The 24,065-nt window shown below is 45.6% G+C and overlaps 1 protein-coding gene across 3 annotated transcripts in view; it reads left to right on the forward strand.

The window, feature by feature from the left end:
* Positions 1–24,065, forward strand: part of adcy8 (adenylate cyclase 8 (brain)) — a 122,482-nt gene that overhangs the window by 39,720 nt on the left and 58,697 nt on the right. For all 3 annotated transcript variants that reach the window (XM_079570086.1, XM_079570084.1, XM_079570085.1), the window contains exon 3: positions 6,751–6,900. In XM_079570086.1, the coding sequence (XP_079426212.1) occupies positions 6,751–6,900 (150 nt within the window). The remainder of the gene's footprint in view (positions 1–6,750; positions 6,901–24,065) is intronic.

The raw sequence follows: 24,065 nt of genomic DNA on the forward strand, positions 1-24,065 counted from the left end.
ACCTTAGATTACTTGTTACTGAAACAAAGTAGTCTATCTCTACGGTAGGCCATTGTACACTCTTTGGATCAAAAGTGACCCAACAATGATCTGGACAGGGCCTGGTTTTGTTCTGCCTTTTCGACTGATTTGGTGATGCGCCGCGTCAGCTGGAAAACACACTGACAGACCCGCTCTCTGCTGAACCTCCCTCCAGTGTCTCGGACGAGGACATTCGCGATGCTCCCCTCACGAAGCTCCGTGTCTGCGCCCTCCTATTTAAGCGGTCGCAGCTGAGACACGTCGCCATGGAAACAGGCTCATGTAGGTCGCATGTCACACAGGAAATTAGGAAACGTAAAGGACAAAACGCGAGCGCATCAGAGACAGAGATGGACTGAGAGAGGAGAGGTTGATATGACTCATGACTGAGTGTTAAAGAGGTTGTTCTTGTTTTAACGCTGCAGTCAGTCTGATGGTTAAGAGCCAGCAGGGGAACAAATCCTTCAAAAAAGTTCCCAATGCCAAATATAACGGAATCGTGGAGCATTGGGCTTTAATGTGCTCAACATCAAATGGTTTATAACCCATTCTGGTGTCAATGATTGGAATGAAATAGATACTTTGGACTTTGGAAGGGCCCATAGATACAGACGGCATCTCTGGAATTGTCCATATATGGTCATGTTTGAAAACAGTTAAGGGGGAAAACAATTTTGAAAAAAAATGTATATTTTCTCTAATTATTCAAAAACGACTGTAACAAATGCTGAAATATGAACATAGTTTCTACTAAATAATGATACAAAGACATGGAGAGGAGCAAAGTGGTTCAACAGCCCATAAATACATAAATAACGGAGAATGCTAACTTGATGCTACATGTTAGCATCGGGCTAATGCTAATGGTTAGCTCCCGCTAGCTACAACTGCCATTTTTTTCACTTTTACTGAACAATCTGCTGTGAGAAAATATCCATATGGGCCCGATTTACACTTGACTTTATTTATGTGATAAATAAGTTCATATTCCACCAGAAAATGGCTAAAAAGAGTGAAAAATTGTTTCTCTAAAGATTCTATTTTCCCCCACGGCGAAGCCACGCCCCCTTCTATGACGAGATGCGTCTGTATCTATATGTATATGGTCAGGTTCGAAGCAGTCAGAGGGAAAACAAAGAAGAGAAAGACTACATTTTCTCTCATTACTTTAACAAATGCTGAATTATGAAGAGATTTTACTACGAGCAAAGAGGTTCAACCGCCCATATATACTTTAAAAGCAGACAATGCTAACCAGGAAGCTAACATTAGCTGTAATGTGGGTGGTAGAAAGGCGCGACCAGGCCCCAGGCGCAGAAAATGAGTTTGTGTCCCAACAGTGGACGCACAGAATGCAGCGGCCAAACACACAGAGTGAACTACACACAGAGAAAGGAAAAGGCGAGGTAGTTACGCTATTACAGCACAAATGGCCACAGCGAGCCACATAAAGATCACGCCAAAGAGCACATTATGTCCACAAGTTCACAAGAGCAACTTTTTGTCCCCAAAAGAAATCACACTATGAGACTTTTCAAAACTAGTGAGCCTCAGGGTGCATTCCAGTGCGGTTCCATTGAGCTGACGTGAATGCAAAAAAACAAACTCTGATTTGAGCAAAAGAAACAAATCCTGGTCTCGGTTCAAGCTGAGTCTGATGAGGATCACGATCATTTCACAGTGGAGGCCATGTGACTGTCCAAATCGAAGAGCGTGAAGTGATCGGGTCAAATGACTCACAGACAGACAGATTCAGATAGGAGCTCACAAAAGCATATTGTGGTGAGCATTTACAGAAAACAAAGACAGAATGAACAACAACTGCAGAAACACATCTATAAGTTGACTTTGATGAGAGCAGCAGGCCACAGCAGTGAGAGTGATCCCGCCAGACCTGTCAGCGCCCGGACACTGGAGGTTTACTCCTGGCTGGGCTGTGTCTATAACCTGGGCGTTTGGAGCCAGACACTCAGGCATTCCGCTGGCCTTGTGCTCGTCGAATCTCCCAAAGTGGAACGACATTGTCCAAGCAGCGCTGCCTGCCCCGCCCCCTCCTGCAGAGCCAAAAACTGAAACCCAGAACCCCGCTCTGTGGTTGTTTAGAAAGATCAGGAAACTCTGCTGGTGCACAGAGAAGAATAGAATAGATTTTGCTTTTCATTGGCCAGGGGACTAGCCCTCTGGCTAGTACTGGCTTTTTAAGCATGTTCTTACATGTGTTATAAGAAATTACACTGTCCATCCATCCATTTTCTTGGGGGACAGTGCACAAAGTTGCACTGTCCCCCAAGAAAATGTTTCATGTTGCATAAATATGCAACATGTAGATAAGGTAGTAAACTGTAAAAACTTAAACTATAACACACTTACCACATGCTGGAACAGGTTACTGTTGTTACATTCATGAGTCTGACACAGATGATCGGGTGGAGGGGAGGATGTTTGGGTCTGGATGGACTGTAGCCTCCTGCCTGAGGGGAGAGCTGGAGCTGAAGGGTCAGCTGTGATCCGACCTACCCGCCTCCGGGTCCTTGTGGTGAACAGGTCCTGGAGAGATGGAGCTCACAGCCAATCACCTTCTCAGCAGCACAATGAGCTGCAGTGGACACCACACAGTGGTGAACAGGGTAACAGGGTAAAAGCATTCAGATTCATTACATTCATTTTGCCAAAATCAAACCTTTAGATGTTATTAAAAACGTTTTAACATGTTAATTGAAAAAAACAAAATGATAGTCTAGAACATGTTCCGCTGTAGTTTTGGCTGAAATTGATCAGTTTTTTTTTGCTGAAAAGCAATTCTCTCTGCTCTGTTTGGTGAAATGTTTGCAAATCCTAAGAAATGTGATTTGAGCCGATTTTTTTCTGCATTGGGGCAATAAAATATAGTATTTGGATATAGTATTCCATAGCATTACATTTGACTTGCTTCTGCCGGTATAAACCCTGGATAGAGGAAGTGAGGATGCACTCGGCCGTGTCAAACTGCACCAGCAGCTCGGTCGGCCGCTTCAGTTTCCTCAGCTGCCGCAGGAGGAACATCCTCTATGAGGGAGCTGATGGTTGGCTCCAGGGCTTAACATTAGATAGATTTGGGCTGTGGCGGGCGAGGCCGTCTCCCTCACTAGCCACAGTGGCGGGTCTGACTCCTTCAGTGTCCCCTCATCGACATCTGAACATCATTCTACTGCACTATGACTCTCCAGCTCCTCGTCTCAGTCCTGGATCGGGTGCTGCTCGGTGCAGCTCGGTGCTGCTCGTGCTGCTCGGTGCTGCTCGTGCTGCTCGGTGCTGCTCGTGCTGCTCGGTGCTGCTCGGTGCAGCTCGGTGCAGCTCGGTGCAGCTCGGTGCTGCTCGTGCTGCTCGTGCTGCTCGGTGCTGCTCGTGCTGCTTTGTGCTGCTCGTGCTGCTCGGTGCAGCTCGGTGCAGCTCGGTGCAGCTCGGTGCAGCTCGGTGCTGCTCGTGCTGCTCGTGCTGCTTTGTGCTGCTCGGTGCAGCTCGGTGCAGCTCGGTGCAGCTCGGTGCAGCTCGGTGCTGCTCGTGCTGCTCGGTGCTGCTCGTGCTGCTCGGTGCTGCTCGTGCTGCTCGGTGCTGCTCGGTGCAGCTCGGTGCAGCTCGGTGCTGCTCGTGCTGCTCGGTGCTGCTCGTGCTGCTCGGTGCTGCTCGTGCTGCTCGGTGCTGCTCGGTGCAGCTCGGTGCAGCTCGGTGCAGCTCGGTGCAGCTCGGTGCAGCTCGGTGCTGCTCGTGCTGCTCGTGCTGCTCGTGCTGCTTTGTGCTGCTCGTGCTGCTCGGTGCTGCTCGTGCTGCTCGTGCTGCTCGTGCTGCTTTGTGCTGCTCGTGCTGCTCGGTGCTGCTCGTGCTGCTCGTGCTGCTTTGTGCTGCTCGTGCTGCTCGGTGCTGCTCGTGCTGCTCGTGCTGCTCGTGCTGCTTTGTGCTGCTCGTGCTGCTCGGTGCTGCTCGTGCTGCTCGTGCTGCTCGTGCTGCTCGGTGCTGCTCGGTGCTGCTCGGTGCTGCTCGTGCTGCTCGTGCTGCTCGTGCTGCTTTGTGCTGCTCGTGCTGCTCGGTGCTGCTCGTGCTGCTCGTGCTGCTTTGTGCTGCTCGGTGCTGGTGCACGTGACAGACGCAGACCCGATCCAGGACTGAGACGAGGAGCTGGAGAGTCATAGTGCAGTAGAATGATGTTCAGATGTCAATGAGGGGACACTGAAGGAGTCAGTTGATCCTGAATGGAACGTGAAAACCGCCTTTACCAAATATCTTTGCTCAGACTTCTCCCATCCCGGCAGAAGCTAACACGGCTAAATGTGATAATGTTTTGTTGTTCTCTTCCGTAAACACACATGCCTTGAGGTCAGGTTGTAAATAAGACCAATGTTCACCGGCGCTGTTACAAATGCGTGTCACGGAGCCGTCACAGAGCAGTGAAGTGCTACTATTGTAGTCACAGCTGCCCCGGGGCTGGCTAAAAAAGCTCTCCTGCTCCCTGAACACACACAGTAAGTGATGTGCCTTGTCCAATATTTAGTATGAGATTTCTGAGGCCTTCCGTTCTAATAAACCTAATAAATCTTTTCTCCACTTGTCCATCTGGCTGTTTGCTAGCACCCTTCAACATGGCGGATTTCCATGGCACGGTTAAATGAGTAACTTTCTACTCTACTGGACTCTATGACAGCCTTGTTCTCAGAGGGCAGCTCTTACACCTGTGTGTGAGTGGGTGAGGTGGTGGTGTGTGGTCAGTCAGCCTCAGGGCAGCTGTGGCTACATAAAAAGCGTACCACCACCAAGAAGAGTAATGTTGCCCCGTCCACACCCAAAGTGAGCGTGAAGCGTTCTTACATCTGACACTGACTGCTCCTGCTTGTGTCCTCTCGGTCCTGCGGCGTGTGGCTGTGGTCACATGACCGTCTCCATAAGCGCCGTGACATCGCGTGAAAGGTGGCGGTCGGTCACGCCGTTTGACGTGACGCGGTGTTGATTTCAAACCGCGGTCATGAGACGGCTCGCTGACAAAGAGGGGCCGCCCTGACGTCACAGTGACCGCGGCCGGCGGCTCCATCAGCACAACCGGAGAGCCTGGGAATTCACTTCACATGGTCCGGCTGGAATCCCATTACTGCACATTTGATATGAAGTGGACAGAACATGCATACTTATATATGATAAACTTCCAGACAACGATACTTATACTTTTACATAAATGCTGTATCACTGATGACTTTGTGGGTTTCTATGTTGTACAGAAACAATAACACTGTTCCATACTTTAATGATGGTGTGCAAATATGGGGGACACTAACACAAAGCCTATGTTCTTGTTACAAAAGAAAGTAATTCGAGAGGTCAGTCGTGCTCCAGTGTGTGCCAAGTGCTGTTACATTTTCCCCGATCTCGATGCCTGTCCTGTCCCTGGACCAACAGCATCAAGACTGGTTTTTTTTTGGTACATTTTTTTCCACTATCTTTTTTACCTAAACGTTTTTGCGGTGTGATGTACAACATGCTTCCTTACAAGAGATGTTTTAAACAAGACAATCTAGATCCAACTTCAGAGCAACTGGGTATTGTCCAAAAGCCCAAGGCGAGGACTAATATCAGAGAAGAAGAACTTTATTCCTCTCGAGCCTTTCACAGACATGGTCACAAAACGTTTACATGAGGCAATTGTACACTGACTCCACACTCAGTGGTGTTCACTTTCCCCTGGGGGAGACCGACTCACTCCACACAGAGAGGCCCCGTGCAGGTGGACTGAAGTGCTAACCGCTGAGTATCTATGGAACAGTTTAGATCAGGGGTCTGCAATCTCAGGCCAAATCCAGGTCACCAGCACAGAACCTCTGGGCCTCAAGATGATTTTAATAAATTATATTATGCAAGATCGTTATTATATTATTATATTATGAGAGATCAAGTACCCATTAAAGTACTCTAAACATTTTTTCTTGTTCTTTGGGGGGCCTTTGGTGTTTTGGCAATGATGAAAATGATTATTTTATTTTTTGTTTATTCTTCCTAAAAACTCATTCATGACTTGCTTCTCATTGATGTCACGGCTGTATTGTAAATCGCACCTTTACTCAAACAGCTACTATAGCATGTTAGCAAGATTAGCTCCTTACGTGCTATCTTTGGTGATAGTGTCACAGCAGTATATGGGGTTAGTCTTCACTTCAGCCGAGACCCTTTCAGTCAGGCGTCTTAAAGCTGGTAAAATACATGTGTCCTATTTGAATAATGTACGGGATCACTGAGAATAATATGTTCTAATGTTTACAATGACCGGAGAAGAACCTCCGCTGTGTCACTGCCCGGCCGCAGCTGCCTGGAGTTTACTGTAACAGATCCTGATGAGGTCGGTGTCTAGGGGGCGCTGTGGTCTCTGGGGGTTGTTGTGTTTGTCGGTGCAGTCAGGTCTGGACAAGTCTACCCCTCCTCCCCTCTCCCTCTCTGCTCCCCGTGGGACAGCACTAACTGGCTGGGTAAATAACAGTCTCTACATGTCTGCACCACGGCGCAGCGGGACATCCAGCTCTCCGCCCAAACTCTGGGGGATAAATGCTAAAGATAATCCGAAGAAACATTTAGAATAAAGACTTTGAAGTTCCTTTTGCGCCTACCGCTGCCTATGGAGAGCGCTTCAATCAGGCTGAAACAAAAATCAAAGCCCACATTTAAAGCTGGCCGTCTGCTGATGTGTCTCTGGTTCTGTTTGTTTCCCTCTCTCAGGTGGCAGCCCAGGCGGCGCTCTTCCTCTGCGTGAACACAGCGGGAGTCTTCATCAGCTACCTGTCGGACCGCGCCCAGAGGCAGGCCTTTCTGGAGACGCGGCGCTGCATCGAGGCTCGACTGCGGCTGGAGACGGAGAACCAGAGACAGGTAAACCCGGCCACGCGTTGGTCTGGCTTTTCAAGACACGACTGGATTTAGTCTGTCACAGCTGACGAAACGCTGCTACAGTTTGGTCTTTATGCAGCTGTGCGTCCAGCATCTCCAGCATCTCTGTCCATGTTTGTGAGCGTGGGAAACAGTGTCATGTGATCACTGTCGGCAAAAGTTCAGTGCTGCAGGCCACGGGTCTTCCACGTGTCTATAGTTCGGTCAAATAGAAATAAAAGTCGGCGACATGATGAAGCTGGAAGTATTTCAGTGGATTTAATAAGAAAAGGAGAAGTCCCTCTCCAAACTCAGTAAGAGCCTCTAAACTCAAATATGTGGCTGGAAAAGCTGGTTCTTGTGAACTTTTGATGATATAGCGTTGTGCTTTTTGCCGTGGTCTTTGTGCCGCTGTTATGACAGAGAAATGAAGAGGGAGGAGCTACGCTGTCATTGGCCTCTGTCTGTCACTTTACTTTACTTTAATCTTTATTGTAGGGACAATGTACAAAGACATTAAGCTCAAAGAGACAGAGATATACTGCACCAGACTATAGCTGAATAGCTAGTTTCCATCTGTGGTCCCTGGTTATATCAAAAATAAATAACAATATACAGCATGACCATTCATACTTCTAACAGTCAATCACATAGTCAGTCACAGAACACTTTACCGAACACACTATATTTCATTCTGCATAAGTCCAATCGCCGTTCCTATTTACAGGCATATTAAAATACATTAAAATAATTCAGTGCTGCCCCCAGTGGTTCACAATGAATGAGCAAAAGCTACATTTTGTCATAGAATAATGAAGGACCTAAAACCAGCCCCTGTGTGCTGCAGGTTTGGCCTCTCAGCAGCCACTTTGCAGTACTATAACGTGTTTCTTTGATTGCTTTATATGAAAACGCTGATTGTGCAAATGAAGCTTTGCGTATTGGGACACTACACTGTCCTCTAGAGGAGGAGCGTGTAGCTCTATTTGTCAGTGTCATGTTAATTGTACACATTTCTGAAGAGGAGCAGGTGCAGAGTTATGTGTGATTCTGTACATCATCTGAGACTAGCCAGCATATTTTCAAAATGTAACAGACCACAGGACAGTGGTGATGCTGCCTTGTTCTCCTGTTTGTGGATGGATTCCAATGGCCCTACGAGACACAATACGACTGAGAGTTAGAGCAAAATCGGGAAAACAAAAGCTGTTGTGTGTTCTGAGCTTTAGCCAAGCGTAGGCCTGTCACGATATATATATTTTTTAATGATCAGTAAATCATCCAAAAACATCCCGATAAATGATAATATCAATATTTCATCTACATTATTCTGTTGAAATGTTTCCAAACAAAAACTCACTGTTTCGTCGACCTGACGTTGCCCCGCCTTCCCCACCGGCACGCAGGTGGAACCAATTCACTAATCAACGAGGTGCTCCCGGACTGATTTAAAAGGTGTGCGCGTCCCATTGTTGTTGTGCACTGGGGAGCAGACAGGTCACCACGGCAGCAGAAGAAGGACATTCAAAGCGCCAACGAAGACACAAACTCTCTAAAAACATTGCTGTGCAGGATCGGGTTCTAAAAACACTGGACAGACAGCTGGTAAGCACTAGATCACGCTGTGATCTTTTCCCCACTGCTGCTTGTTGGTAAACGAGACTTGCACTGCTGCACATTTAAAGCCTAAAAAGATGTTTGTATAGATGTTTTCATTGTGTTTAGTACAGTCACTTTCTTAATGTTTAAACTGTAAATATTAAAAAGTAAGCTTAACTATTGGGTTAAAATCTGTGCATAAATACAACTTAAAGCTAATTGTGCATTTGTTTGAAATACTTATGAAATAAATGTAAACAGTTAAAATCACTGGTACAAAAGTTAAAATGTAAACCTTAAGAATTCATAGGAGGTGATTTACATAAAAACAAATGGTAAATACATTGCCTAAATACTAACCTGCACGCTTTTCTGCCTATGGATTTTCTGTAAAAGGACTGTATTTGTTTAACTTACACTGGGTTTACCTTTTTGTTAAAGGTTTTTCACCTAACCCCAACCGGAAATAAAAGTGAGAATTAAAATGGTCCGAGTGGAATCCAGTTTTTAATCCAGTCGACAACCCATCCTCTTCAAGTCTGGGAAATGCACAGCTAGAGCTAAAAGACTTGACACTCACTTCTGTGTTAGAATGATCTGCATATTAAATCTATGGATTCAAATAAAACTGTGTTAATGCAACATTAGAGTATATTTGTTTTTTTTTGTTTAGTTGATGCAGCTGTTTTGGGGAAACTTGTCGCCTGTTTGTCAAACTGCTGCAGCATTTCTCTGGCTTTTGAACAATGCAGACTGGAAACATGTCGCCCAAGTACTGAGTGATGTTCTCAGGACTCTCGCGCTTGTATTTGGACAGTTGGCTAAAGCGGTCAGGCTCCTCTCGCTAACAGTAGCGCTGATGAGCTCTGACACACTGACTGGGCGGTGGTTTAGTTCTGACAGTTCTCACTCACGTTGGACATTCCTGCAGTTGCATTTATGTTGTTATTCTCTCTGTGATGCGTTCGTTTGGCTGAAGGAGCCGAGTAAGTCCCTCTTACTCCGCCGCTAAGTTCACAGAAAGCGTTGCCATCGGTCGAGCTCAGCAGCACGGCGTTTTGTTTGCACTCTCTCCGAAAGCAGCGCTGATCTATAAATGACTTGGATACATGCGGGATACGGCCGATGTGCTCAGTGCTGCCTTTACGCACAGGGAGACAGAGGCAGATGATGCTCACTCAGCGCAGCATGTGCATGTATCGTGCATTTACCGAGACTAAAAAAGTGACCCATCATGAGAACAGGGGACACAACTGGGTTTTGGGGCATTTTGAGCGGGACAGAGCTGTGAAAGTGTCGTCTCCAAAGATTCCAACAATGTGTAACACATGGAAATCTGATCATATTTGGAGAAGATGTGGCAAGTTGAATTTAGAAACTGGAAATATGTCAAAGAGAAGAATCGGCCTCTAAACTTTTGGGCTGTTCTCTCCTCTCTGGGAGTGACAATAGGGCTCATTAACATCTCATTTAGAAAAGCCATCCCGCTGTAAAGCTCCCCCTGTCGTGTCATGTGTGTGGGGTTTCAGTCCTCAGGCCTTGAGTTAAAACTGCCTTTTATTGCGTGGCATTTGTTCGCTAAAGAATGTGGAAGGCGGTGCCTCCTCCGCAAACAACAACAACAGGAAACAGGAGACAAGTGTATTCTTACGTGGAAACAGAGCGAGACATCAGAGATCAACGAAAAACGCAAAATCCACCGGATTGAAAAGAGACTAAACTTACTTTTGGTGCTTTTTTAACACTGAAGCTCCGTGGCCAAAGTGTGGTCCTGTCTGGGAGCAAAGCAGCGTCTCTGTCCCGCTGTCGCTGCTTTGCTCAAGGCTCTTCATGTGGAAGCGGCGCCACATAATCCGTGATTAATAAATCCACTTCCAAACATGTTGGTTGTACCGTCCACAGTGCAGCTCTTTGTGGCGTCTCCAACACAACCCAGTGTTTACCCAGTATGTAAATACTCCCAGACAAAGTCCCGCCCCTACTGCACGCTCCCAAATCTCCCTAACCTAACAGTCTACACTTTTAAATATACCATTACTGCAGCTCAAACACGGAGAGACTTCTTTGTGGCTTTAACTGAACGATTCTGCAAAAAAGCGAAAATCACCAAATTTCCCCCAAAAAACCTTCTTTTGCGTTTTTCTCTAAACTTGGGCTGCCGACTTGTGTCCCTCGTTCTCGCGATGGGGCACAAATATTACTGTCAGGCCGAGCGAGGGGTACAACTTCAAATAACATAACATAAAATAGTTGTATAAAATAAGAGCAGAGGTTAAAGTTAAGAGAAACTGTATGGATTCCTGTGACGTGTACCGGAGTGTGGGATGGCGTTTTGAGGATGGGAAAGAGAGAAGGGGTTTGAGCTTCTGCGGTAACCTAACCCAACCCGTGTCTAACTGCCACATCTTTACAGCAGGTTTTGGACGTGAATGTGAGGCAGCGTTTTTCAGCTTGTGAGTCAGCGAACGCTCTTATGTCTCTGAAGAGTGTGAGAGCACCGTCATTTTGTAGAGAATGATTACAACCAAGGATGTTTTTCTGCCTCTTGCAGATTTGTGTCTTGTTGCTGCATGAGGCTGAATGGAACAGCTGAGTGCCCGGATGTTTAACAACAGCTCAATACTCAATTGTATGAAGCACAATCACAATACCTATTCTCATTCTGATTCTGATATCTGTCAGAAAAATCATCAATCAATTGTGCAACCTTATTTTTTATTTATTTAACCTTTATTTAATATGCAAGATTACTGAAAAACCACCCCAGGTCTGATTTTAAAGGGACTATAAAGAGTTTAAAAATGTAAAAATTAAGTATTTTCCTCCCCCTACATGTTCCAGCCATGTCCTAATGTGTAGAATGAGCTCAGACCTGTTCACCACAACTGCCTCTAAAATCCTGTACGGTCACTCAAAAATGTGTCACTTCGGCCCGAATTGCCGTCATGCACGAGCTTAATATAGAAGGTGCAGTTACACATATGGCCTGAGGTGGCAGTAGTGAGTATAAAATGGCGAACTTGCTTCCATCCCCTTTAATGATGGTTTGTCTACTGAGTGAGTGACATGTCCTCATACTCTCACATGTGACATTATGTTTTTCCCTCTGTCCTTTAGCTGGGCACTCCTGAAGAATTCTGAAGCGTAAACTCAATATTTGAGTAAGTTCTCAGATGGAGACACGAGTTCTTAAGCCGACCTCTGTACTCGGCGGTTAATGGCTGGTGTACACTGTGTGATTTATACGATTTTTCGATGTCCCATTGCGTGAGCCTGCACTCGACTCCACTGTGCGATGGCTCAAAGAGACAATCGGAGCTACAACCAAATTTGTCTTGGCAGTTTCAGACGGCGTGTGTTTACTTTTGCGGAATGGTGCAGAGACTGTCCTGTAAAATGCGGAGTCAGACCCGCTCATGCCGGCCTCTGTTGCTTATGACTCTGACAGAATGCGATGTTGACGAGACGCTGACAGAGATCCTAGTTGTAGCAAGATCATAGCAATCCTAGCTTTCTTTGGTCGTCCGACGGTTCTATCTGACATCTTTGTCCCCGTCTCACTGCACGACCTATGACCTGCAATTTTGAGCTACGACCTAAAGGTGCGTCCACACCAAACACGGCCAAGCGTCAGTTTTACATTTAAAACACATGGAGGACGCGCCTCAAGAGCGTCAAGAGGTCCTGCAGCGAGTCACGCGCCTTGTGAAGCTTTTCGTGTGTGGTAAGCTTGGGACGCGCCTCCAGGGCGTCCAGCGCGGCCCACGCTAGAGTTGGGAAGTTGTTGAACTTTTTGGAGAAATTCACAAGCGTCGACCAATCTGGAGCTTTCCCCAACAGTAGCTGAGCCACCGGGGCAGATGCTATGCCAGCCCTCAGATGTAAACAAGTCATGGAGGTTTAGCTTCATTGTGAACCGGAGCTACAGCAGCTCTGGGACTTTTACAAAGACACACGTTAGTGTTTCTTTATCTAAACTCCCAGGATTAAAAGCGGCGACAAGAAAACTTATTTCAGTAGCTGAATCTGCGCTGGGAATGTCTTAGGGCCTCAAGGACGCCTGTTGTAGCATTACCACCGGATACAGCTAATGCTTCAAGCTAAATCTCCGGTCCTCACTTGAAAACGAGAAATGTGCACAAATAAAGTCAATAAAACCACTATCAACTTAAAGAACCGTTTAAAATGTATCACACTGAGCTGGGCTGGCTGATTTTGTGGTTTATTGCTCACATTGCTCATCTACAATTATTTCCGGGAGAAAACCATAGCTCGTTAGCTCAGTTAGCTCGCATCGAACTCCGGTTTTCTTCCGTGAAAACAAGCATTATACACCAGTAACGTCAATAAAGCCAGTAACTATATAAAGCAGCCTTTATGATGATCACACACTGAGCCGGGCTTCATGCATTTGTGGTTTATTGCAGACTTTTAATCAACAATGAGCTGTAGGTGATTGTAACAAGCTAACAGGGCTAACCTGGCCTATAGCCACTTGCTACCGGCACAAAATATGTCCCATATTCAATCGTATGGGCTGGAGATAGACTTAAATACTTGATGCTTCAATGTGTTAATATGTGTGAAATAATCAAAGGTATCGATATCGCATCGTCCCGCAAAATATCGTGATATATTTCGCAACATCAATATTGTCACACACCTATTTTTTTAAGATATTTGATGATAAGTTCAAGCACATCTTCATCAGTGTCTTCCATGTTGTTGCTTTGAAAATGCCGTATTGAACTAAACAGTTTGATCAAAAGCGTCCCATTCTTGGTTTGTAGCTCGACGTGCTTTGCAGATCGTCTCTTTAACACCGTCCATGGCTGCCTCTCCTCCAGCTCCGGGGATGGAGTTAAACGAGCAGGTGCCATGGCGTTTTGAGTAGTCGGCGTGACGCTGGAGGGAGGTTTGTGTTGAGTTTGGAGTATGTGTGTGTTCTATGGAGACTGATATGGAGATGCAGGGACTTTATCGAGCTGCACAAATGTGGCTCTTTTGTCTAATGTGGACAATCAGGCGCTGACCACACTCTTCGATCCGCACACACACTCGCTGAGCGCTTCTATCGACTGCCACGTCCACTGGCTCCCCAAGTGTCCATGGCTCAGTCGGTGATCAGGTCTCTTCTAATGTGACAGCCACTTCAATACGGCAAACGAATCGATGACAAAATCAGAAATATGGATGTGAAATACAGAGTGAGCCAAATGTCATTATTTAAAGACATTCAAACCAAAAAAAGGAAAAAAATGATGGTCATACGTAAATACATTGTTCATGACGACTACTTACTAAAATAATAACGTTTAGAAAGCTCCTGTTAAATGAACAAACAATATCATGAACAATCTGATCAACAACTTTTCTAAACGCGAGCTGAGCCGTTCGATGACAAACGAAACCAACTTCACACGTCAAGGTTCTTTACACAATGAGAGCTGTACCAAAAATGTGTAATAAAGAGTGAGCGCTCACTTTTCCACAAACAGTCTTTGATTGTTTACTACAGCTGGAGTGTAGTAAACAACAGTCATGTGTAAGCTCCGCCTCTGACGGTCTGTTGCTAAAGGTAAAAATGTTTTGTTGTCGCTGCTGCGTTGTGCTCTTCTGTTTGTCTAAGAACTCTAGTTTCTTACTCAGTCCTGGTTTGGTCCTCCTGGGTTTACAACCGGTGTAGTCTAAGTCCTGGTTTAGTCCTGGCTCAGACCTCTAATAGTTACACCAGCTTAGCAGCCTAAGCTATCCCTCATCAAGACATCAGCAGCATTTGTGCTGAAGCGGCCTATTATCTGCACACACGTTCATGTTGCTTTTTTTAGACTCACTGTGGGTCATATATTGACTTCTGGAGAGAAAAGCAGCGAAAGTTGGTTTTCCGGCTAAATCCCATTTAGGCCGATGAAGGCAGCACATCCAGGTGAAGTAAGTGAGGCACTGTCAGTGCCCTTCAATACAAATCTGAAGAGTCAAATGTACAAAATTGCAGCTGCTTCATTAAGTTCAAATTCATGTCAAGTTCTAATAATTCATCATAAAATCCAGTTCATTATTTCCATAAAAAAGGGCTAAAACCACTCACAGTGAAGCGGTCAACAAACTGTGTGCTCTTCTGGATTGCCAACACCTGTGGGACTGAGGTGTGGCCCCCCATTTATAGAGCACCACCACAGCACCTCCTAGTGGTGATTCATGGCTACAACAGTTGGCACCGAAAGAATCTTTGTTATTTGATACCACCCGCCGACCAGAGCTTTTTGGTCGGTACCAAGTAGTAACTGTTTAACGGTACCCAGCACTAGTCTGCAGTGAGTGTGAGGCCTCTGAGGTCTATGTGAGGTCTCTGTGAGGTCTCTGTGAGGTCAGTGTGAGGTCTCTGTGAGGTCAGTGTGAGGTCTCTGTGAGGTCTCTGTGAGGTCAGTGTGAGGTCTCTGTGAGGTCTCTGTGAGGTCTCTGTGAGGTCTCTGTGAGGTCTCTGTGAGGTCTCTGTGAGGTCAGTGTGAGGTCTCTGTGAGGTCTCTGTGAGGTCAGCGTGAGGTCAGCGTGAGGTCAGCGTGAGGTCTCTGTGAGGTCAGCGTGAGGTCAGCGTGAGGTCAGCGTGAGGTCAGTGTGAGGTCTCTGTGAGGTCAGTGTGAGGTCTCTGTGAGGTCAGTGTGAGGTCTCTGTGAGGTCTCTGTGAGTTCAGTGTGAGTTCAGTGTGAGGTCAGTGTGAGGTCTCTGTGAGGTCAGTGTGAGGTCTCTGTGAGGTCTCTGTGAGTTCAGTGTGAGTTCAGTGTGAGGTCTCTGTGAGGTCAGTGTGAGGTCTCTGTGAGGTCAGTGTGAGGTCTCTGTGAGGTCAGTGTGAGGTCTCTGTGAGGTCTCTGTGAGTTCAGTGTGAGTTCAGTGTGAGGTCTCTGTGAGGTCAGTGTGAGGTCTCTGTGAGGTCAGTGTGAGGTCTCTGTGAGGTCTCTGTGAGTTCAGTGTGAGTTCAGTGTGAGGTCTCTGTGAGGTCAGTGTGAGGTCTCTGTGAGGTCAGTGTGAGGTCTCTGTGAGGTCAGTGTGAGGTCTCTGTGAGGTCAGTGTGAGGTCTCTGTTAGGTCAGTGTGAGGTCTCTGTGAGGTCAGTGTGAGGTCTCTGTGAGGTCTCTGTGAGTTCAGTGTGAGTTCAGTGTGAGGTCTCTGTGAGGTCAGTGTGAGGTCTCTGTGAGGTCAGCGTGAGGTCAGTGTGAGGTCTCTGTGAGGTCAGAGTTAGGTCAGTGTGAGGTCAGTGTTAGGTCAGTGTGAGGTCTCTGTGAGGTCAGCGTGAGGTCTCTGTGAGGTCAGTGTGAGGTCTCTGTGAGGTCAGCGTGAGGTCAGTGTGAGGTCAGTGTACAGTGAGTCTGCATGAGCTGACTGCCTCTCCACATGTGCTCCACACTGAAGAGCTCTCAGCACCTCTCCGTCACAGTACACACTGTCTGCGGGCCCGTGAGTGCACAGTCTCCTCTCCCCGGAAACACTCCATTCATTGAGTCATACAGGACCATTCACAGAGTAACTACTGCAGCAGCCAGGCTCATTCATGTGGAGCTTTTGTGCTGTGAGCTGGGTACACAGTGTTACATGGAACCAGGAGGTTTACAGCTTCTAACTGTTATTCTATTACAGCACATCCTCCTTAAAAACACACATGATATCAAATAGATGTTTTTTACTTTGGTCAGGTGTAAGATACTTTGTGAATAAACGTTCTATCATTCCATTTAGCAAGGCTTAAATGAAATAAAAAATATGAAAGTTGAAGTGTTTAAGTGTTAATATCAGTCACATGTACAGTCACATGTACAGGCTCATGTACAGGTTCATGTACAGGTTCACGTACAGGCTCATGTACAGGTTCATGTACAGGTTCATGTACAGGTTCATGTATAGTCACATGTACAGGCTCATGTACAGGCTCATGTACAGGTTCATGTACAGGTTCATGTACAGGCTCATGTACAGGCTCATGTACAGGTTCATGTACAGGTTCATGTACAGGCTCATGTACAGGTTCATGTACAGGCTCATGTACAGGTTCATGTACAGGTTCATGTATAGTCACATGTACAGGCTCATGTACAGGCTCATGTACAGGTTCATGTACAGGTTCATGTACAGGCTCATGTACAGGTTCATGTACAGGCTCATGTACAGTCACATGTACAGGTTCATGTACAGGCTCATGTACAGGCTCATGTACAGGTTCATGTACAGGCTCATGTACAGGTTCATGTACAGGTTCATGTACAGGTTCATGTACAGGCTCATGTACAGGTTCATGTACAGGTTCATGTATAGTCACATGTACAGGCTCATGTACAGGCTCATGTACAGGCTCATGTATAGTCACATGTACAGGTTCATGTACAGGTTCATGTACAGGCTCATGTACAGGTTCATGTACAGGCTCATGTACAGGCTCATGTACAGGTTCATGTACAGGTTCATGTACAGGTTCATGTACAGGTTCATGTACAGGTTCATGTACAGGCTCATGTAAAGGCTCATGTACATGTTCATGTACAGGCTCATGTACAGGTTCATGTACAGGCTCATGTACAGTCACATGTACAGGTTCATGTACAGGTTCATGTACAGGCTCATGTACAGGTTCATGTACAGGTTCATGTACAGGCTCATGTACAGTCACATGTACAGGCTCATGTACAGGCTCATGTACAGGTTCATGTACAGGTTCATGTACAGGCTCATGTACAGGTTCATGTACAGGCTCATGTACAGGCTCATGTACAGGTTCATGTACAGGTTCATGTACAGGTTCATGTACAGTTCATGTACAGGCTCATGTACAGGTTCATGTACAGGTTCATGTATAGTCACATGTACAGGCTCATGTACAGGTTCATGTACAGGCTCATGTACAGGTTCATGTACAGGCTCATGTACAGGTTCATGTACAGGCTCATGTACAGGCTCATGTACAGGTTCATGTATAGTCACATGTACAGGCTCATGTACAGGCTCATGTACAGGCTCATGTATAGTCACATGTACAGGCTCATGTACAGGCTCATGTACGGGCACATGTACAGGTTCATGTACAGGCTCATGTACAGGTTCATGCACAGGCTCACATGTTATCATATTTTTATTGGCCATAACATGTAAACACAGCGTGGAATAAGTAAGTGGCTAAGGATCCTCCAAGAGCTAATTAGACACATTTATGCAGGCATTTAGAATGAGGTGTGAGCCAACCTGAAGTCCAATCACTGAGGTGTGGCTTAAAGAGGGGGTATTATGCTTTTTTTCAATCACATAGCACCAGTCTATAGCACACTACAATGATGACCAAACCTTCTGTTGGTCTGTAAATGCAGTAAATTAACATAACTGCCTTGTATAAAATTGCTCTCTCAAAATGGCTGCAGTGAACGTCTTGAAATAGGCCCCTGTCTCTTTAAGACGCCCGCTGACTCTTTCCGACACGCCCCCTCCACACGCTGTCTGTGGCATCAGTGGGGAGGGGGTTCTGCAGTCACAACACTCCGCTCGTTGTCTCCACACGTATTCAAACTACGATAGATTTTCGGTGCATTTTAATTTTTATTGTTGGAAAGGAGCTACGCGTTATCACTTTGTGAACAGTGGCCACACAGGATATGATTTGATCCAGTGTCTGACACGGAAAGTGACTTTGGAGACGAACTTCCACACCGGACGCTAAGGAGCTTTTGCCTGAAAAATAACTGCTGTTTGGAGGCTCTAGTCGCTCTTTGCATCTGCCATGCCCTATGGATCTCTAACTATCCCCCATGGACGACACCAGGATCTGCAGGAGCCCATACGATTCAAAAGACGGACATTATCTGTGCAGGTGGACAATGGTTTTTCGAGGTTACCCGTTAGCTTGTTATAATCGACTACAGCTCATTGTTGATGAAAAGTCTGCAATAAACCACAAATGTGTAAAGCCAGGCTCATTGTGTGATCATCGTAAAGGCTGCTTCAAGTAGTTGCTGCTTTATTGACGTTATTTGTGCATAATATGCTGCCTGTTTTCAATGAATGTTGTGAAGGTGAAGGTTGTTAGCTTGTCGCGTCTAATAGTGCCTTAGTTCCGGGAGAAAACCACTCGGCTACGACTCGCTGTAGATGAAATGTGAGCAATAAACTTCAAAATCAACAAGCCAGGCTCAGTGTGTGATCATTGTAAAGGCTGCTTCAAGCAGTTGCCTGTTTTATTGACGTTATTAGTGCATAATATGCTGCTTTTATTCAGTGAATTTTCCGACCTAGCCGTTAGCACCTCGCGGCTAGCTTGTTAGCTCCGGGAGAAAACCACTCGGCTACGACTCACTGTAGATGAAATGTGAGCAATAAACTTCCAAATGAACAAGCCTGGCTCCGTGTGTGATCATTGTTAAACGGTTCTTTATGTGTGTGGTGGTTTTATTGTCTTTATTTGTGCATATTTCTCGTTTTCACGTGATGACTCGAGGTTTAGCTTAGCATTAGCTTTCTCCGGAGGCTCTGGGCATCATCAAGGCCCTAAGACATTCCCAGCGCAGAACCAGTCACTGAAATAAGTGTTCTTGTCACCGGTTTTAATCCTGAGTGTTTAGGAAACAGAAACACTGATGTGTGTCTTTGTAAAAGTCTCAGAGCTGCTGTAACTCCGGTTCACAACACTAATCCTCCATGATGACTCTGACTGTTTACATCTTAGGGCTAGACACTGTGGGAGGGGGTTCTGCTGAGGAGCAGTGGTTGGTTACTCGGCTGGTGACGAAAGCTCGGAGGCGTCTCCCGGAGGTGGGGGCGTTCCTAGGAGGAATCAGGCAAACCTATCCCTAAAATGGCCGCCATCAGAGTTTTTACAGATTACTCAAAAAAAACGTGAATGTGCCAAGGCAACACTTCAGGCATGTTTTTAATGAGGGAGTGACATAACAACATGATGTAAAGCTTGAAAAAGTCAATTTTGCATAATACCCCCCCCTTTAAAGCTGCCCTGGGCACCAAAAAACACATTATCTGATGTGCACCATGCCACACTCAGAAGAGCTCTCTGAAGACGATCAAGAATTGTTGATTTGTATAAAGCTGGACACGATTACAGAACCATCTCTAAAAGCCTTGATGTTCATAAATCCAGTTTGGCTTCACTGTTGCTTCTTTCCAAGGAGTGGCCGCCCTGTAGAGATGACTCCAAGAGCACCACTTTAGGAACACTTAATGAGATAGAAAAGACCTCCAGAGTGTCATCCAAAGACTTACACTGGCACATGCCAACATCTCTGTTGACACGTCTACAATACGTAAAACACTGAAGAATGGGGTTCATGGAAGAACATCCCGGAGGAAGACACTGCTGCACGTTCGAAGTTTGTGAAAGAGCACTTGCTCCACAGCACTACTGGAAAAATATTCTGTGAACTGATGAAACCAAAGTTGAATAGTTTGGGCGGAACACACAACATCATGTGTGGAGGAAAAATGGAGCAGCACCAACATCAAAACCCTCTCCTCACTGTGAAGTCTGGAGCGGGAGAATCATGTGTGGGGCTGTTCTGTTGCCTCAGGGCCTGAACAATGTGCTATGATCAATGGAAAAATCAATTCACTAGTTTATCAAGATATTTTGCAGAAAAGCTTGAGGCCATCTGTCCAACAGCTGAAGCTCAAAAGAGAGGATGGAGCTGCAACAATGACCCAAAGCACAAAAGTAAATCCACTTAATAAAATATGCGTTCTGGAATGGCCCAGTCAAAGTCCTGACGTAAACCGGACTGAGATGCTGCGGCATGACCTCAAGGAAACCGTTCACACCAGACATCCCAGAACTGCAGCAGTTTTGTAAAGAGGAACGGTCCAAGATTCATCCTGATCGTTGTGCACGTCTGATCTGCAACTACAGGAAACGTCTGGATGGAATTATTGCTGCCAAAGGAGGGTCAACCAGCTATTAAATCCAAGGGTTCACTTACTTTCCCCTCCCTGTCCGGTGAATGTTTACATGTTATGGCCACTAAGAATATGATCAACTGTAATTGTTTGGGTGGTGTTAGTCAGACACTGTTTACTCATTCTTGTGATTTTAATAAAGATCAGACCACATTTCGTGACAAATATAGGCTGAAATGTAATAAATTCCAAAGAGTTCACATACTTTTTTCTCCCACTGTATATGGTTCATTTTCAAAGAGAAAATAATAATTGTTTTGCCATCAGGGGGTTTATAAAGAAAGCACACTTAACTGGAGCGGTTGAACTGTTCATCAAATGCAACAGTCCAGCCACAAAGCCAAGGCAGAAGTGGATCGTTTGAATGATGTCCCTCTGTATTTTTTTACACGGTGGGATATCAGTCTGGGACCCTTGCCATCATTGGCGGAAATAGAAAACTCAAACGAGCCCGTGCAATCAGATTTGTTTATTTGCGATCATGTGTTCTTCACAAACAGCGTCACTCACAGGACACGGAAGTCCCTCAAAAACAACCTACGGATGGCAGAGACAGAGATCTTTTTTCCAATCGGTGGAAAATGAGTAGGTGAGCTTCGTCATTCCTAATCCTGTGCAGATATGAATGCAGGACTGCTGATAACGCTGCATCAACAGCAGACGCCGGTTGCTGATTGGTTTACTCTACTTCCCGCTGTGGAAATGAACCTGATGCCACGGTCTCCAGAAGAAAACGCCCCTTACTGGCACTTGTCCTCAGTTGTCCTCAACAGCTGAACACAGAAGCGCCAGTGTTTTCCAGCTGATTTCCTCCGCTCTTAACACCTGGCGCTCCGCTGCTAGAAGGCCGGCTTATACTGCATTTACTGCAACAAACATAGTTTAAAAGGGGGGTATTATGCAGAATTGACTTTTTCAAGCTTTACATCATGTTATTCTGTCACTCCCTCATTAAAAACATGCCTGAAGTGTTGCCTTGGCACATTCACGTATTTGTGAGTAATCTGTAAAAACTCTGATGGCGGCCATTTTAGGGATAGGTTTGCCTGAGTCCTCCTAGGAACGCCCCCACCTCCTGGAGACGCCTCCGAGCTTTCGTCACGAGCCGAGTAACCAACCACTGCCCCTCAGCAGAACCCCCTCCCCACTGATGCCACAGACAGCGTGTGGAGGGGGCGTGTCTAAAGGCTCAGAGGTTCTTAAAGAGACAGAGGCCTATTTCAAGACATTCACTACAGCCATTTTGAGAGAGACATTTTATACAAGGCAGTTATTCTAATTTACTGCATTTACAGACCAACAGAAGGTTTGTCATCATTGTAGTGTGATATAGACTGGTGCTATGTGATTGAAAAAAGCACAATACCCCCTCTTTAAGGACAAAGTGTATACAGTAAGAAGAACCTGACGACAGGGCTCAGTGTACTGGACTTCCCCAGCAGAGTTCATCCAAAGGCAGCTTTGCCTTAGGCTGTGGGTGAGTGTTACCTATCTGACCTGACCTTAAGCTAATTCAAAGAGGGACATTTTAACTGTGGAGACTCTGCTTCTTTAACATGAACATAAAACCAGAGCTTGGCAGCTTCCAGCTCACTCAGATCGAGCGATATAAAAAGTGCTTTCCTTGGCTCAGCGGGCCTTTGAGAGCCCCCCTGGAGCAGGAGCGCAGGGCGGGGGGTGTGACACACAGCTGAAGGTGTCTGTCACAGCCTGTTGGGGGTCGCAGCCGCCAGTCCCTCTGTGTTTGTGTAGAGTTTCATTCATTTCATCTCTATGCAAAGTGTTCTCCCGCCCGGTCGCTCGGAGAGGTGAGCCGTGTGTGTCCGTGAGAATGACTGTGCCACTGCTGGTGTGAGTGCTGCTAAAGCTCCACTACTTTGCTTTTAGAGAGGAGAGGAGTCGCCCGGACTCTGCGCTTTGAGAGGGAAGTGCTCTGTCCAGCTCATGCAGTGTACTTTGAAATTGTATTTAGTTGCTGAATACTGAATACTTCCGTTAAAATGTATTTTGGGACTTATTCTGTTACTTTGTCTAATCAGAGTACTGTATTCTGAATACTTTTAGAATACTTTTACATTGATTGTCATTATATTTATGTATAATTACAATAATAAAGACTACGATTGTTGAAACACCTGTTATAACTCACTTACCTTTAATGATGAACTCTTGGCAAATGGAGCAGAAGATACAGGGTCATGTGACACATGTGCAGTGCTAGTATGACCTGTGGCATGAGGCATTTTAAATATTTATTTGATTTGATTTTAGGAGGAACAACATTAGAAGTTCTTTCTTAATAATGTTGTGCAATATGGAGCTAAAATGTAATGATTGATACTGGGATGTATTCCTTTGATATTTGGATAGTAACTGTATTCCAAATACTCTCAAATGAAAGTGGTACTTTACCAGTTACTCAAAATGAGTATTCTCAATACGTATTCTCAATACATGTATTTAGTTACTCCCCAACACTGGTGCCATGCTATAGTGAGAGTGTGGTACTACCTTTCCCCCCAGAAGAAGAACAAATTGTTCATTCAGGCTCATACCTGTGATGTCCCTGATAGTCAAAACGTGGTGAGGCTATAAATAATTAAATTCAGAGTGCCTCCGCCCCTTCTCATTCTCTTATAAGTATGCTTGGCCCCACGAGTCACCTGATGCTACTGTTTAAGCATTCACTCTGCTACTATGGTGATCCAGCGAGCACATAATCTCTCTGGGCCCATAGGAACTCTTCCGTAAAGCAGCGGGATAACAAAGGCTCGACACGAGACTCGTCGTCCGGGACGGCGTGTGCTTTCCACTGTTCCTCCCGGAGCTGAGACTCGTTCCTGCCGGGGGGAGGGGGTTGGGGGGTTGAGCTGCTGTCATGTGATGAGTGGAGGATTTTGAGCGAGGACATCTTCCCTTTTAATGAAAGCGAAAAGCTGCCAGCTCGCCCTTCCAAGTCCCAAGTTCGGGGGCCAGCTGGCTCGGAGTCCGGGGCCAAAGTCTCTGCACATATTACCAACAGGTCTCGATCGGAAATGAAAGATGCAGCCTTCACGAGGTTCTACGGGAATTACACTTGGTTTACGCTTTTACAATGCTCTGTATCGCCTGCTTAAGTTCATAAAATCATATTGAAAATACTACCCCAGTGTCGTTTTGATGAGGAAACATGGTTAAAGGCTGAAAAAGTTGCTGTTTTTTGTTTATGCTGTTTTGCTATTTGTTGGGTGTCAGTAAAAATTTTTTTTTTTTAAATAAACAGTTGTGCCAGGGCATTAAAAAAGCTAATTCAAAAGTCATTGAATGAATTGTGCTGAAATCAAGGTCTTAAACATCATTAAAAAGCCTTAAATTAGAGTCAAACTGGCATTAAATGTAAATTTAATGAAAAATTAGGACATTGTTCAACAGTTTTTATGTAAGTTCATCGAAAATACCAAAATTAGGGTCTAAAACATATTTATAAGTTACAGTTTTGGCTGAAATAGACCACATTTTATATGCTCAAAAGTTGCCCATTTTGTCAAATTCTCAATCCTCTGTTCAAGAAACGTTTGTAAAGCCAAGAAATTAAACATACGCTGATTAGTTTCAAATATAGTGTTGGGGCATTAAAGGGTCTGTATCACGATATTG

Source organism: Gobius niger (genome assembly GCF_951799975.1).
Source record: "Gobius niger genome assembly, chromosome: 13".
Taxonomy (NCBI): domain Eukaryota; kingdom Metazoa; phylum Chordata; class Actinopteri; order Gobiiformes; family Gobiidae; genus Gobius; species Gobius niger.